Below are 17,301 nucleotides of genomic sequence, written 5' to 3' on the forward strand. Positions count from 1 at the left end.
GCAGGGAGGTGCACAGTGTAACGTCGCTCGTGTGTGTGTGTGTGTCTCTGTCTCTGTGTGTAGGCTATCGCGCGTTCCGAGTCAACGTTTTACACCCGTCAGAAATACAACGAGTTTTTCTAATTTGGGTCACAGAATAGACGTGTTGCAGTCTTGGTTTTAGGGTTTGGGGAACATTTGTTTGCACAAAGCACACTTTTGAACAGACTGCTGTCTACATTTGCTGTTTATTTTCTCCCTACGAGTCGTATTCGATGGAAACATGGCAATTGAACGGGCGTCTATTTGTGAGTATGATTCCTATAGCAAGCTATAGGCTACAGTTATCTTATCTTATCTTATAAGGTTGGTAATGGTTGTATGTTTGCGTTTTTTAACTTTGATGGACTGGTGATCCATTTTTGCATTCGAATCGAGGTGTTGTCAATGATTTAAAACCAAGCAATATGGACTTTATGGCAAAACGGTAGTTTTTTGTTTATCAATAGCCCCCCAGTAGCCTACTCGTTTAGATTTTAGGGCAGATTGAATATTTAAACTACCGTTTATCGGTTGTGGTGGCCGCTCGCTAGCGCGTGCACGCGCATACACATCCTTACCCTTTTGATCCTCACACACGCAAACACACACCTTCAAAAAAAGCAAACACACTTTGACACGCAAAAGCCTCAGCACGCAGGCTGGATATACACCAATCAAGCCTCTTTTTGAGATCATATTCCTCGCCAACTGTCATACAGAGCCAGCAGGTGAAGAGTGCAGCGGTAAGTTTGGACATCGCTGTTCTCTCTCATCATAGTGCTGCAATGGTCCAAAATGTTATGTTCCCCTATCTATCTTCCTTTCATTGTCATCGTTTCAACCTTCCTCAACATGATGAAATGCCTGTGTGCTGTATTAGCTTGTTATGGCACCTATGGACTGTCAAAGGGGGCTATTGATTTGCTGTGACAACAGACACCACCGCTTCAACATAAAATGAAATGCTCGCTGTGTTTATCTGTTGTGTCCCCCCATAGCCGTGGATACGTGTGGCTCTGGTTTCCCTAGGTGTTTGACTTTCAGAGGGGCTAATGTATTGCTGTGACCACTGAGACCAGTTCTTGGCATTACCTTTTCTCATTGTTTTTGATCTTCAGCAGCAAAACATTCACTGACCTCTTAAAGTTGTGTTTTTCTCTCCACTGTGATAGGCCCACGATGACTTGTATGTATCCCCTGTGGGCTTCATATGCTGGTGGTTGATTGTGGCTATCACATTAAACTGTTTGAATCGTTTATGATACACCGGTAGCACTGGCTGCATTGTAGTCTAATTATGATTTCATCCGTTCGTTACTATTGAATTCCCGCCCTCGAGGGACGACGTACTGCTGGTTTTCAACCCAGGTAGTTAACGTCATTGATTGGCCTGAGAGTTCTCTCACCTGGTGTCCCAGGTCTGAATCAATCAGTCCCTGCTGGAAGGTCTGTGTTGCGGCCGCAGCCTGCATGACGGTTGAATAGCCCTGCGCTAGCCGTTCAGCCAGCGTTGCAGTCCATTGTCCTGAAACGCCCGTAAATGACGCGTCAATGTCCATTGTGCTGAAACGCGTGTAAAACAACAGGCTTGAGAATCATGACTTCCAGTATCTGTTCTGAATGTAAAAAAAATTGGTACAGCTTGTTATTGAATCAATCACAATGGCCTACTATTGTTTGTTTGTGTGTATTTAGGCCTAGTGTGTGTCTCTCTGTGTGTTTATGTAGCCGGCGCGCTCTGCTCGTTGCCGACTACTGCGTTGTGTTCCGGTGCACTGAAGACAACACACTGGCGTACTTGAAGGCACTTTATTGTGTACAACTCTCTCAATCTGTTCAACATCAAAGAGAGAAAATGTTCAAAACTCTACCCTCGACCAGAATCCGCCTAACATAAAAAGAACAACGTGAGCTTCGTCACAAGAGGATAGAATGATGATTGCTAACTTACAGCTAAACAGAACACGAGGTTAGCTAAGTTAGCAATTTCTCAACTCTCAAAAATGTCTAAATTCACGACACAGCTTGATTAAAGGTACGTACACTCATCATATAATATACATACAAGTTACTATGTGCACTGAAACGTTTTAGTTTTAACAGGTATATCAAGTTTATATCACGCCGAAGTGAACACATACCTTTCCCAGCCGAGTACAATGCAGACTGAGAAAAGCATGACATCCCTCCGCATATAACCAAACCAACACTAGAGGGCGCACTTACACAACTAACTCTCCCAATATCTGTAGACTACACGAAATGCTGAACAATACAATATTTTGGTGAAATCAACTCACAAAATAAAATAAAAAAATAGAAAATGAACGGTTGCAAAAATCTGTAATTCTTTGACCTGTTACATTCACCCCTCTTTAATTTCACCAAAATCCTTCACACTTCGAGGGTGGAAAATAACCAAAAACATATAGAATAAAACTCTTGTCCACTTGGTCCAAGATAGCCCTGGGACTCCATTTCCCATATACAGCGTATAAAGCTACTTACAAAGTAAGTTAAAAGAAAACAGCAGTTGATCAGGCTACTGCCCCTTCTAGTGAATATGATGCCTTATACATCATATGAAATCTTGGAACACTTTCCCTCCATTATGAACATCTCATGACTCAGGTCATACTACTGGTAATAAAGAAAAATATCTTAATCTCAAAAATGTATCTAAAATAAAGAACGGAAAGACAGTGACCTTCTGACTCCTGTAACAAAACCCTTGGTGAGTGGTTTTGCACCATGTTCTCTATCAAGCGATCGACTGCCTTAACAACCCTGCCAGTACGTGTTCTGACAACCTGACTTTCAAACCCTTGTACTTGGGAGGGTATCTGACTATCAATCAGTGTAACAGGTGAATTGACGTCCGAAGACCCTGTCTCATCTAAGTCAGGAACATCAATTGGGGCAACAGAGTCAGTGTCAGTCATGTGCAAATCAGGGGGTCACTGGAATCCGACAAGTCTCTCACAGGTGAGTATTCATTTTCCCCTTGGCCTCTGATCTCTTTAGACTGGGCTCTCGTGGGTGTCAGTTGAACAGACTTCCTGGACAGAGAGTGGGGCATCTCATTCTCCATCTCAGACTCATCAGCTTCTCCAATAGACTCAGAGTCAGAGGATGCGTTTAACCACGAACATGTACGGTCCTCAGAAGCGTCTACTGCTAGGCCACTCAAAGCATCAACAGAAGGGAGGCTGAAACTCACTGGCCACATCCGAGGCAGCTCCATTCGTCTCTTCATCGCTTAGTTCTGGCATGGGCAAGAAGCTCACGTCCAACATCAAATTCCGATGAACAACTTTTGTTTTCCCACTTTCGTCTCTGACTTTGTAAACGTGAGTCTGAGGGTTCCGGTCTATGATGGTATACATAGTGGCTTCCCACTTATCCGCTAACTTCCTCTTCCCTCTCTCTGCTTTATTAGCTAACAAAACTCGGTCGCCAACGTTCAAGTGGGTTCCCACGAACTCTCTTGTTGTAGCCATCAGCTTGATGTTGCTGTCCTTTCCTCGCATGCTGCTGAGCTATGTCGGCAGCCACATGGAGGTTCGCCATCAGTTTCTCTGCATAGGTCTTATAATTCACCACGACTGGATCCCTCAAGACTTGTTTGAAGACCATGTCTACTGGGAGTCTGGGCACTCGACCATACATCAAATAGAATGGAGGATATCCAGTTGTTTCATGAGTGGTGGCATTATACGCAAAAGTCAAAGTCTGTATCTGTTGGGCCCAGTGTTGCTTAGCTGTCAGGGGTAGGGCACGCAACATACTGCCAAGTGTCCTATTGAACCTTTCGGTTTGCCCATTTCCCATGGGATGGTATGCTGTTGTGTGTGTTTTCTTAATCCCTGTGAGGCTGAGGAGTTCAGCTATGAGTTTGCTTTCAAAATTGGCCCCTTGATCAGAATGTATTCGCTCTGGGAAACCGTAGATGCAGAATACGTTATCCCATAACTTCTTTGCTATTTGCTTTGCAGTTTGGTTTACGCAGGGAAAGGCATGAGCCAATTTTGTAAAGTGGTCTGTTATGACTAACACATCGACAGATCTTTGCTTACAGTCCTCAGCACTCCAAAAATCAATGCACACCAGCTCCATGGGTGCCGAAGTGCGAATGCTCTCCAAGGGAGCTCGGGCAGCTGGTTCAGGGGTCTTTGCAAGGATACAGCGTTGGCAGCATTTCACATATTCCTTGATGTCTCTTCCCATTTGCGGCCAGAAGAAACGCTGTCGGGCGAGGTGTGCTGTTCTAGCCTGCCCTTGATGCCCAGCGAAATCATGCACACCAGCGAGAGCTTTGGCCTTCAAGCTAGCAGGCAGCACAAACTGATACCTCTTCTCTCTGCTTAATGGGTCTTTGGTTACCCTATATAGGACTCCGTCCTGGACTTTTAGATGATGCCACTGCTTGCACAGTGTCTGGGTCATAAGAGCTAACCTCCTCCTCCCTCGCCTAGGTGGTGGCTCACCCCTCTGAATGAGTGGCAGGACTTCCCTGATAACTGGATCTATTTCCTGGCTGTGCCTCAGCTCGCCGATGGAGAGGGCTGGAAGTGTGTCTTGTTCTGAGGGCACCGCCTGGGGAAGAGCATTGAGAAACTGTGTTGCTCTTATCTCTGCTCCCCTTTCCCACTCTACATGAGCTTCACAAGCAGATTTCACATGAGAGGGTTCTTGACTGCCGGCCAGCCTGTCTTGAGTGGGGTCCATAGTTACACAGCACCCTGCATCAAGTGCCTGGAGACACTGGGTCTTACTCCGGAAGAGATCTTGGACTTTCTCCTCTTTGGTTCCCTCCGCCTCGGCCAAAAGACTTCCATAGGGCTCACTGATCAACCTTTGGCTCACTGATTTAGCAAACGGATCTCTACTCAGGGCATCTGCCACAATGTTCTTCACCCCAGGAATGTGTTTGATACTGAAGGTGTAGGGGGGAAAGCTTTGCCACCCACCTCTGTTCGCAAGCGTCAAGTTTTGGTTTGGTCATTATATAGGTCAAAGGATTATTGTCGGTCCACACTGTAAAAGTGTGGCCTTTCAACCAGTGGCTGAATTTTTCACAAACACTCCATTTGAGCGCCAAGAACTCCAGTCGGTGAGCAGGATACCTCTTTTGTGAGCCAGTGAGGGTCTTGCTGGCAAAGGCGATCGGGCGTGCCTTCGTTTCTCCTTCTGGTATCTGGGACAGAACTGCCCCAAGGCCATCAAGAGACGCATCAATGGACAAAACCAAGGGCTTAGTAAAGTCTGGATGGCTAAGGACCACACAATTCAGGAGCTTCTCCTTAAGGCCGGCGAAAGCGGAATCGCAGTCAAGGGTCCAATCCGCAGGTTTGAGCTTTCTGTAGACTCCCGCATTCTGACTGTACTTCCCGGCCTTTCCTCTCCGTTTCTGGCCAGCTGTGAGAGCAAACAGGGGTTTTGCGATGGAGGAGCAATTTGGTATGTAGTGTTGGTAATAAAATACCATCCCCAGGAACGACTTCACTCTGCGAACTGAAGGAGTGCAGCCATCATCTTCCATCAAGTCCCTCTTTGACATTTTGGTGATGACCTCGACCTTCTCTGGGTCAACAGCAACACCGTCACTGTCAACGATGTGTCCGAGAAACTTCACAGATCTCCGCAACAGATGGCATTTTTTTGGACTCAACTTCAGATTGTGCTCCCGTAGCCTCTGGAAAACAACCTCTAATCTGCTGAGGGCCTGCTGTTCATTGGGGGCAAATATCAAGAGATCATCTAGGTAGCACAAGAGACTGCTGAAGTTAAGATCGCCAAAGATACTCATCATCATCCTCATGAAGGACGCTGGACTGTTGCAAAGCCCCTGTGGCATTCTGTTATACTCGTGCAGGCCTAATGGTGTTGTGAAGGCGGTATACTTTTTGTCCTCCTCATGCATGGGCAAGTTATAAAATCCAGACGTGAGGTTCATGGTGCTGAAGACAGCATTACCGCCAAGGGCAGCCAAGCAGTCCGATTGATGGGGCAAAGGATGAGCATCCTTGATAGTTCTTGCATTCAGCCATCGAAAGTCTGTGCATATCCGGAGGTCGCCATTTTTCTTCCAAACCATCACGAGTGGAGAAGCATATTCACTCATTGATTTCCGTATGATTTCCTGTTCCTCCATCTCGGTGAGAACTTGGCGCAGCTTTTGATAATGGGCTGGCGGCACTCTGCGATATGGAAGACGGAAGGGACGGTCGTCAGTGAGGCGGATCCTATGGGCAAAGCCCTTGGCTTCTCCACAGTCAAGATTATGCTTTGAAAATATATCCTGATATTTCTCCAGCAATGTCACAAGTTGGAGCTTGGTGGAGGGGCTCGCTTCACAATGATCAATATCGACATTTCCTAGACCAGACTTCTGCAGTCTGTCTTTCAGGTCACCGTTGTCGTCCTGTTTCACATGAGTCACTCCAACAGAGCCAGCATCACTCTGACAGGAACCCTGGAACAGTGTGAGATCTTCAGCTGCAACACAAGTAGAGACGTCCGCAAGCTTGCTGTTCCTTTTCAGTGTGAGTGGTTTGTCTGAGATATTAGTGACTTTCATGGGGGTCCAGCCATCTCCCCCATAGCGGTGTTACCACTCTCCCCACCATAATGCCCCGAGGCACACACCTGGAGGTTGTAGGCTCCACCATAACTGTACTCCCAGGTGACTTGGGTATATTACTTGGCAGTCTTCCCCACAGCAGGTACTCTTGTTTGGGAAGGAGAGTCACCGCCTGAGTTAGCTTCACTGTCCCTACTTTTCCTGGAACATCTTCACCCCTCCATCTTGTGAGACTGGTCATCATTTCTAGAAACTGTTCGCCATCTGGAGACCCTTTTGTGTTGCTCGAGATAAGTGTCCAATAACTGTTCTCGTTTTTCAGCTGATGCAGTACACGTTTCAACATGTTGGTGCCTACTATTATGTCGTCTTTCTGACCAGTGATCACCAGAACTGGGACCATGCACTTCACCCCATACAGACTTAGTTCCATGTCATACATGCACTTGGGGCGCACTTGTACTCCTCCACAGCCAACAAGGATGATATGCTGTGAGAGTTCTTGATGTGGGGTCAAGACGCTATCCGATAGTAGTCTCTGCTCTGCCTCTTCACTTATCGTGCAGGCCATTGAGCCTGTATCGAGGAGCCCTTGCAACTGAGCACAGCCATTAACTGTCACCGGTGCGTGAAATAACTCACTGAACGTCTCAACTCTGTGAATATTCTGAACAATTACCGTGCAATTATCAGACATTGCTTTACAGACATTGACATACATCTCCTTCAATTCTTCACTTTCTTCAAGGGTTGAATCTTCAACGCTCACACATCCCCTTTCCGTATGTGAGCTATCTAGTTTAAACTGGCTCCACCTTGCTCAGAGTTAGGTGATGTGTGCGTTAACTGTGGCTGAGCGTTAATTCTTGGCCGGCGTTGTTGGCATTCTCTCTTCCAGTGGCCGGGCTTGTAACAGCCCATACAGAGGTTTGCCTGTCTACAGTGTGCAGTAGTTGAATGTTCGGCAGACTGACAGACTTTACATCTACTCTGAACAATGGCTGCTGGCCCCCTGCTTGGTGGCACGACTGCTGTTGTGTGTGCCGTCTGCTCTAGCACACGGTCCAGCAAGCCAATGAGAGACTGCATGCAGATGCTCTCTGTCTGAGGAGAGGATGGAAGCCCCATTGCCTTTGGGTAACCAGTAAGGTCTGTTGGGTTTTCAGCAGCGACTGTCTCTGTGGTTAATGCCTGAGCATGTGCACCAATGTTCTTTGGCCGATAAGATTTGGCTTGACACATTGTTCTAGCCTCTCTCTGATGTTCAACGAGGTGTTCATGAATCTCATTTGCTGTCCACTTTTCAGCTGTTTTGCACTTTAGGACACTTGCAAGAGCGGGGTCGGGACAGTGTTTCACCAGCATCATTGTGACTTCGTGAGAGGGGTCCTCAATGTTTCGCCCCTGCCTTCTCAGACACTCATCTGCGACATCCACAGCCTTGTTCAAGCGTATCCAATAGTCCATGGGACTTTCTCCAGCCAGAGGAAGTGTGTTATAGAAATCTGCTAAAGGCATAGAGGAGTAGGTTAACTCACTGAAATGTTGTTTCAGAGTATCAAAGACGAGCTTGGAGTTCTCAGCTGGCTGCAGCGATGGCATACTGCGCAGGGTAACTTTAACAATGTCTCTAGCCTTTCCCATTAGTCTTGACATTATCTCCTGGGAGTGCTCTTGCGGGTGTACACCCCTCTTATTCAGGTAAACGCTCATAATCTCTTCCCACTCATGCACTGTGTGTTTGTCTGTTCCATCACCCCCTGAAGTACGGCGGCTCTTTGACATCTGTCTTCATGACTAACTTTACTCCTGTCATGTTCAAATCAGACTGTCCATATCCTAAGTTCAGGCTAGGCGTAGGAGTGGTTTGGTTATCTGCACTACCAACAGATCTCTGTAATTGGCTAGCAATGTTCTCTCCTATTTCATGAGCTAACTGTGTGATGAGACTCCCTAGGTCTGCAGAACTCACATGTGAACTAGACACTGGCTGACGTGGAGAACGTTCATCTGTTTGGGTGTGAGTGTATGAAAATGCAGGACAGCCCACTGAACTAACGCTGCTTGCAATGTCTGGAGCATCTCCTAAGCTACGCATGTGTGGTGAGGGGGAATATTCATCAGTGCGTAAGCGTGTGGACGAGAGTACAGGTCTGCCTAGTATACCAGCACCCCTAACCGGCGTGCTCTCCACCATACTCATAAACCTGCCCCTTCCCAGGCTTACCCCTGCAGCATCTCCAACACTAAATGGTGTCTGCGCATCCTTGCCATCAGCCATTTTTTTTTTTTTTTTTAATAGAAAGTTGTAATAGACTATGGTAATGATATGTGAATCACCAGAACATGTGAATATGAAAAAAAATTGTACAATGATAGAAGTAGCTGAGGTAAGCAATTAAGAGCTACAATTTACACATTAATGTTTGCCCTTATACTTGTAACATTCCGAAGAGGTTCCTACTCGTCACAGCAACCACCGGCGATCACCCTGGCGATGATCTGAAGCGAAGATAATCCGGGTCACGGCACCAATGTAGCCGGCGCGCTCTGCTCGTTGCCGACTACTGCGTTGTGTTCCGGTGCACTGAAGACAACACACTGGCGTACTTGAAGGCACTTTATTGTGTACAACTCTCTCAATCTGTTCAACATCAAAGAGAGAAAATGTTCAAAACTCTACCCTCGACCAGAATCCGCCTTTCCCAGCCGAGTACAATGCAGACTCAATATAATCACATTCAAAAATACAAGGAATAAAATACAACATCATTGGAAAATAAACATTGCATCTGGTGTATATCTTATGTATGTGTCATATTCATGTTATCTCTGCCAAAAACTCTGAGCTTTTAGCCTTTACATTAATACTGTGCAACATGACATAAACCATCTTTCAAATAGGTAATACATACAGTAATATGCACGAAGCAACATGTAATCCTTCACATTTGAGCTTTTCAGTGCCATTAAACACTAATCAATACATGAAAACATTTTAAATGAACACATTTTTAACCTGATATAGGGAATACATACCTGTTCAACATCAAAGAGAGAAAATGTTCAAAACTCTACCCTCGACCAGAATCCGCCTAACATAAAAAGAACAACGTGAGCTTCGTCACAAGAGGATAGAATGATGATTGCTAACTTACAGCTAAACAGTGTCTGTCTGGATAACGTCTTGCTCTGGATAATCTCGTCCAGACGAGATTTGACGTGACTTCCGTCTCGCTTCCGCATTGTCTCCGTACTGCTGTGCTGTTTGTTGCTACTTGGCTACCTGCCAAACTATTCACGTTTTACTTTTAATAAACGTTTAATCAATCTTTGTGTTCAACAAATTTACCAACTTTTTAGTTTTGTCCTCACTCATCTTTTTTCGTTAAACTTTTTCACCCCGGACGTTTTATCCCGAGACAGAAGAGTCATTTTCCTGTGCGTTTTAGCTGCCAACTTTACGTTATTTTCCTTTTTTCCATCGCAACTTTTTTCCCTTATTCAACTTTTTCACTCCGGACGCTTTATCTGGACATGGTTCATCAACATCTTCAACAGCCGAAGCTAAGTAGTAACATTAACATGATGTCTTCTAATTGCAGTCGCTGTACTCATAATATACAGGAGAACGATCGCCTTACGGCGAAAATAGCTGTGCTACAAGCCCAGCTTCAGACGCAATCGTTAGGCAAGGGTAATCTCAGTGTAGGAAAGGAAGAAACAGCGTCTGTGCCACCAGTAAGTACAGACAGTAACGTTAGTATAAATCCCCCCGCACAGTCCCCGCAGCCGGACAACTTTCTCATGGCTTCTGGAGGGAAATACTGTTGGAATGCTCAACCGGTGTCGCTCATTCAGCCGACAGAAACCTTCAACCGGTTTTCCCCATTATGTAGCGAGTCGGAGTCTGAGTCTGAGTCTTCTCTAGTCTCTACTCCTCCCGTTACGGGGTCTGAGACGCCGAAGGCTCCCACCATTAGCTCTGACAAATTGAAAACCCTAGTCATTGGCGACTCCATTACCCGCAGTATTAGACTTAAAACGAATCACCCAGCGATCATACACTGTTTACCAGGGGGCAGGGCTACCGACGTTAAGGCTAATCTAAAGATGGTGCTGGCTAAAGCTAAAACTGGCGAGTGTAGAGAGTATAGAGATATTGTTATCCACGTCGGCACCAACGATGTTAGGATGAAACAGTCAGAGGTCACCAAGTGCAACATAGCTTCAGCTTGTAAATCAGCTAGAAAGATGTGTCGGCATCGAGTAATTGTCTCTGGCCCCCTCCCAGTTAGGGGAAGTGACGAGCTCTACAGCAGAGTCTCAGCACTTAATCGCTGGTTGAAAACTGTTTTCTGCCCCTCCCAAAAGATAACATTTGTGGATAATTGGCCCTCTTTCTGGGACTCACCCACAAACAGGACCAAGCCTGACCTGCTGAGGAGTGACGGACTCCATCCTAGCTGGAGGGGTGCTCTCCTCTTATCTACCAACATAGATAGGGCTCTAACTCCTCTAGCCCCACAGTGAAATAGGGTGCAGGCCAGGCAGCAGGCTGTTAGCCAACCTGCCAGCTTAGTGGAGTCTGCCAATAGCACAGTCAGTGTAGTCAGCTCAGCCATACCCATTGAGACTGTGTCTGTGCCTCGACCTAGGTTGGGCAAAACTAAACATGGCGGTGTTCACCCTAGCAATCTTATTAGGATAAAGACCTCCTCCATTCCTGCCATTATTGAAAGAGATCGTGATACCTCACATCTCAAAATAGGGTTACTTAATGTTAGATCCCTCACTTCAAAGGCAGTCATAGTCAATGAACTAATCACTGATCATAATCTCGATGTGATTGGCCTGACTGAAACATGGCTTAAGCCTGATGAATTTGCTGTGTTAAATGAGGCCTCACCTCCTGGTTACACTAGTGACCATATTCCCCGTGCATCCCGCAAAGGCGGAGGTGTTGCTAACATTTACGATAGCAAATTTCAATTTACAAAAAAAAAATGGCGTTTTCATCTTTTGAGCTTCTAGTCATGAAATCTATGCAGCCTACTCAATCACTTTTTATAGCTACTGTTTACAGGCCTCCTGGGCCATATACAGCGTTCCTCTCTGAGTTTCCTGAATTCCTATCAGACCTTGTAGTCATAGCAGATCATATTCTAATTTTTGGTGATTTTAATATTCACATGGAGAAGTCCACAGACCCACTCCAAAAGTCTTTCGGAGCCATTATCGACTCAGTGGGTTTTGTCCAACATGTCTCTGGACCTACTCACTGCCACAGTCATACTCTGGACCTAGTTTTGTCCCATGGAATAAATGTTGTAGATCTTAATGTTTTTCCACAAAATCCTGGACTATCGGACCACCATTTTATTACATTTGCAATCGCAACAAATAATCTGCTCAGACCCCAACCAAGGAGCATCAAAAGTCGTGCTATAAATTCTCAAACAACACAAAAATTCATTGATGCCCTTCCAGACTCCTTCTGCCTACCCAAGGATGTCAGAGGACAAAAATCAGTTAACCACTTAACTGAGGAACTCAATTTAACCTTGCGCAATACCCTAGATGCAGTTGCACCCCTAAAAACGAAAAACATTTGTCATAAGAAACTAGCTCCCTGGTATACAGAAAATACCCGAGCTTTGAAGCAAGCTTCCAGGAAATTGGAACGGAAATGGCGCCACACCAAACTGGAAGTCTTCCGACTAGCTTGGAAAGACAGTACCGTGCAGTACCGAAGAGCCCTCACTGCTGCTCGATCATCCTACTTTTCCAACTTAATTGAGGAAAATAAGAACAATCCAAAATTTCTTTTTGATACTGTTGCAAAGCTAACTAAAAAGCAGCATTCCCCAAGAGAGGATGGCTTTCACTTCAGCAGTGATAAATTCATGAACTTCTTTGAGGAAAAGATCATGACCATTAGAAAGCAAATTACGGACTCCTCTTTGAATCTGCGTATTCCTCCAGGGCTTAGCTGTCCTGGATCTGCACAGACTCTGCGAGGGCCTGGGATCGGGAGAGACACTTAAGTGTTTTAGTACTATATCTCTTGACACAATGATGAAAATAATCATGGCCTCTAAACCTTCAAGCTGCATACTGGATCCTATTCCTACTAAACTGCTGAAGGAGCTGCTTCCTGTGCTTGGCCCTCCTATGTTGAACATAATAAACAGCTCTCTATCCACCGGATGTGTACCAAACTCACTAAAAGTGGCAGTGATAAAGCCTCTCTTGAAAAAGCCAAACCTTGACCCGGAAAATATAAAAAACTATCGGCCTATATCGAATCTTCCATTCCTCTCAAAAATTTTAGAAAAAGCTGTTGCGCAGCAACTCACTGCCTTTCTGAAGACAAACAATGTATACGAAATGCTTCAGTCTGGTTTTAGACCCCATCATAGCACTGAGACTGCACTTGTGAAGGTGGTAAATGACCTTTTAATGGCGTCAGACCGAGGCTCTGCATCTGTCCTCGTGCTACTAGACCTTAGTGCTGCCTTTGACACCATCGATCACCACATTCTTTTGGAGAGACTGGAAACCCAAATTGGTCTACACGGACAAGTTCTGGCCTGGTTTAGATCCTACCTGTCGGAAAGATATCAGTTTGTCTCTGTGAATGGTCTGTCCTCCGACAAATCAACTGTACATTTCGGTGTTCCTCAAGGTTCCGTTTTAGGACCACTATTGTTTTCACTATATATTTTACCTCTTGGGGATGTTATTCGAAAACATAATGTTAACTTTCACTGCTATGCGGATGACACACAGCTGTACATTTCAATGAAACATGGTGAAGCCCCAAAATTGCCCTCGCTAGAAGCCTGTGTTTCAGACATAAGGAAGTGGATGGCTGAAAACTTTTTACTTTTAAACTCGGACAAAACAGAGATGCTTGTTCTAGGTCCCAAGAAACAAAGAGATCTTCTGTTAAATCTGACAATTCATCTAGATGGTTGTAAAGTCGTCTCAAATAAAACTGTGAAGGACCTCGGTGTTACTCTTGACCCTGATCTCTCTTTTGACGAACATATCAAGACTGTTTCAAGGACAGCTTTTTTCCATCTACGTAACATTGCAAAAATCAGAAATTTTCTGTCCAAAAATGATGCAGAAAAATTAATCCATGCATTTGTTACTTCTAGGTTAGACTACTGCAATGCTCTATTTTCCGGCTACCCGGATAAAGCACTAAATAAACTTCAGTTAGTGCTAAATACGGCTGCTAGAATCCTGACTAGAACCAAGAAATTTGATCATATTACTCCAGTGCTAGCTTCCCTACACTGGCTTCCTGTTAAGGCAAGGGCTGATTTCAAGGTTTTACTGTTAACCTATAAAGCGTTACATGGGCTTGCTCCTACCTATCTTTCCGAGTTGGTCCTGCCGTACATACCAATACGTACGCTACGGTCACAAGACGCAGGCCTCCTAATTGTCCCTAGAATTTCTAAGCAAACAGCGGGAGGCAGGGCTTTCTCCTATAGATCTCCATTTTTATGGAACAGTCTGCCTACCCATGTGAGAGACGCAGACTCGGTCTCAACCTTTAAGTCTTTACTGAAGACTTATCTCTTCAGTAGGTCATATGATTGAGTGTAGTCTGGCCCAGGAGTGTGAAGGTGAACGGAAAGGCTGGAGCAACGAACAGCCCTTGCTGTCTCTGCCGGGCCGGTTCCCCTCTCCACTGGGGTTCTCTGCCTCTAACCCTGTTGCAGGGGCTGAGTCACTGGCTTGCTGGTGCTCTTTCATGCCGTCCCTGGGAGGGGTGCGTCACTTGAGTGGGTTGAGTTACTGACGTGATCTTCCTGTCTGGGTTGGCGCCCCCCTTGGTTTGTGCTGTGGTGGAGACCTCTGTGGGCTATACTCGGCCTTGTCTCAGGATTGTAAGTTGGTGGTTGGGGATATCCCTCTAGTGGTGCGGGGGCTGTGCTTTGGCGGAGTGGGTGGGGTTATATCCTTCCTGTTTGGCCCTGTCCGGGGTTTCTTCGGATGGGGCCACAGTGTCTCCCGGACCGCTCCTGTCTCAGCCTCCAGTATTTATGCTGCAGTAGTTTATGTGTCGGGGGGCTGGGGTTAGTTGGTTATACCTGGAGTACTTCTCCTGTCTTATCCAGTGTCCTGTGTGAATTTAAGTATGCTCTCTCTAATTCTCTCGTTCTCTCTTTCTCTCTGAGAACCTGAGCCCTAGGACCATACGTCAGGACTACCGGGCATGATGACACCTTGCTGTCCCCAGTCCGCCTGGCCTTGCTGCTATTCCAGTTTCAACTGTTCTGCCTGCGGCTACGAAACCCCTACCTGTCCCAGACCTGCTGTTTTCAACTCTTTAATGATCGGCTATGAAAAGCCAACTGAGACCTGAGCCCTAGGACCATACGTCGGGACTACCGTCCGTGGTGACTCCTTGCTGTCCCCAGTCCGCCTGGCCTTGCTGCTATTCCAGTTTCAACTGTTCTGCCTGCGGTTATGGAACCCCTACCTGTCCCAGACCTGCTGTTTTCAACTCTTAATGATCGGCTATGAAAAGCCAACTGAGATTTATTCCTGATTATTATTTGACCATGCTTGTCACTTATGAACATTTTTGAACATCTTGGCATGGTTCTGTTATAATCTCCACCCGGCACAGCCAGAAGAGGACTGGCCACCCCTCATAGCCTGGTTCCTCTCTAGGTTTCTTCCTAGGCTTTCGCCTTTCTAGGGAGTTTTTCCTAGCCACCGTGCTTCTACACCTGCATTACTAGCTGTTTGGGGTTTTAGGCTGGGTTTCTGTACAGCACTTCGAGATATTAGCTGATGTAAGAAGGGCTATATAAAATAAAATTGATTGATTGATTGAACAGAACACGAGGTTAGCTAAGTTAGCAATTTCTCAACTCTCAAAAATGTCTAAATTCACGACACAGCTTGATTAAAGGTACGTACACTCATCATATAATATACATACAAGTTACTATGTGCACTGAAACGTTTTAGTTTTAACAGGTATATCAAGTTTATATCACGCCGAAGTGAACACATACCTTTCCCAGCCGAGTTCAATGCAGACTGAGAAAAGCATGACATCCCTCCGCATATAACCAAACCAACACTAGAGGGCGCACTTACACAACTAACTCTCCCAATATCTGTAGACTACACGAAATGCTGAACAATACAATATTTTGGTGAAATCAACTCACAAAATAAAATAAAAAATAGAAAATGAACGGTTGCAAAAATCTGTAATTCTTTGACCTGTTATATTTACAGTACACTTGAAAGAGAGAGAGAGAGAGAGAGCAAGAGATTGTTTATTTCACTTTTGTTCGTGATCTATTTCACTTGCTTTCGCAATGTAAACATATGTTTCCTATGCCAATAGAGAGAGAGAGAGAGAGAGAGAGAGAGAGAGAGAGAGAGAGTTTGTGATAGAGGGGGTTATGATACACTATTTGGTGTGCTGATTTGTGACAGTATGTGTCTGGATAAGTAGCAGAGGGTGTGAATAGATGTGTTGCAGACAGTGTATGTTTGGAGAGGGCTATCCACTACCTGTTTTCTTCTCTGTCTGTACTTGAGATTAGATCAGGCTTGCATCCTCAGGCCCTGTTTATAGATGTGTAAGCCCCATCCACATCTTCTCATGTATCTCTGTGTAGGACGTATTGGTGCATACATATTCCACTGTGTTCTACTTGTATTCTGACCGAGCCCTCTCTGGATTGTATCCGGTTCTCCGGTTTTGGCAGATACCCATAGCATTGTCTCGATATAAAAAGTGCTTTTCTCAGCATTATGTCTGCAGATTTTTTTGCAGATTCATTGGATGTCTGTCTGTAATGCTGTGTTAAGCACCATGGATATTGTGTCTTGCAGATTTTTTTTTGCAGATTCATTGTGTTAAGTTAGCATCAAATCACAAGGGTCCTCCTACAGTGGCTTGCGAAAGTATTCACCCCCTTGGCATTTTTCCTATTTTGTTGCCTTACAACCTGGAATTAAAATTGATTTTTTTTTTTTTGGGGGTTGTATCATTTCATTTACACAACATGCCTACCACTTTGAAGATGCAAAATATTTTTTATTGTGAAACAAACAAAAAATAAAACAGAAAACTTGAGCTTGCATAACTATTCACCCCCCCCCCCCCAAAAAAAAATAAAAATAAATACTTTGTAGAGCCACCTTTTGCGCAATTACAGCTGCAAGTCTCTTGGGGTAGGACTCTATAAGCTTGGCACATATAGCCACTGGGATTTTTGCCCATTCTTCAAGGCAAAACTGCTCCAGCTCCTTCAAGTTGGATGGGTTCCGCTGGTGTACAGCAATCTTTAAGTCATACCACAGATTCTCAATTGGATTGAGGTCTGGGCTTTGACTAGGCCATTCCAAGACATTTAAATGTTTCCCCTTAAACCACTCAACTGTTGTTTTAGCAGTATGCTTAGGGTCATTGTCCTGCTGGAAGGTGAACCTCCGTCCCAGTCTCAAATCTCTGGAAGACTGAAACAATTTCAACAATTTCCCTGTATTTAGCGCCATCCTTCAATTCTGACCAGTTTCCCAGTCCCTGCCGATGAAAAACATCCCCACAGCATGATGCTTCCACCACCATGCTTCACTGTGGGGATGGTGTTCTCGGGGTGATGAGAGGTGTTGGATTTGTGCCAGACATAGTGTTTTCCTTGATG

At 45.2% G+C, this 17,301-nt stretch overlaps 1 protein-coding gene across 2 annotated transcripts in view; it reads left to right on the forward strand.

Moving 5' to 3' along the window:
* LOC121572236 (gamma-aminobutyric acid type B receptor subunit 1-like) overlaps positions 1-17,301 on the forward strand; it is a 94,800-nt gene continuing 77,499 nt past the window's right edge. Inside the window, exon 1 of one of the 2 annotated variants that reach the window (XM_041884188.2) lies at positions 1-764. Coding sequence is in view for 1 of the 2 variants with exons in the window: in XM_041884187.2 (XP_041740121.1) it covers positions 263-287 (25 nt within the window). In the remaining variant the exon portion in view is untranslated. The remainder of the gene's footprint in view (positions 765-17,301) is intronic. The other variant, XM_041884187.2, reaches the window with a different exon arrangement.

The sequence above is a fragment of the Coregonus clupeaformis genome, chromosome 8 (genome assembly GCF_020615455.1).
Source record: "Coregonus clupeaformis isolate EN_2021a chromosome 8, ASM2061545v1, whole genome shotgun sequence".
NCBI classification, from domain to species: domain Eukaryota; kingdom Metazoa; phylum Chordata; class Actinopteri; order Salmoniformes; family Salmonidae; genus Coregonus; species Coregonus clupeaformis.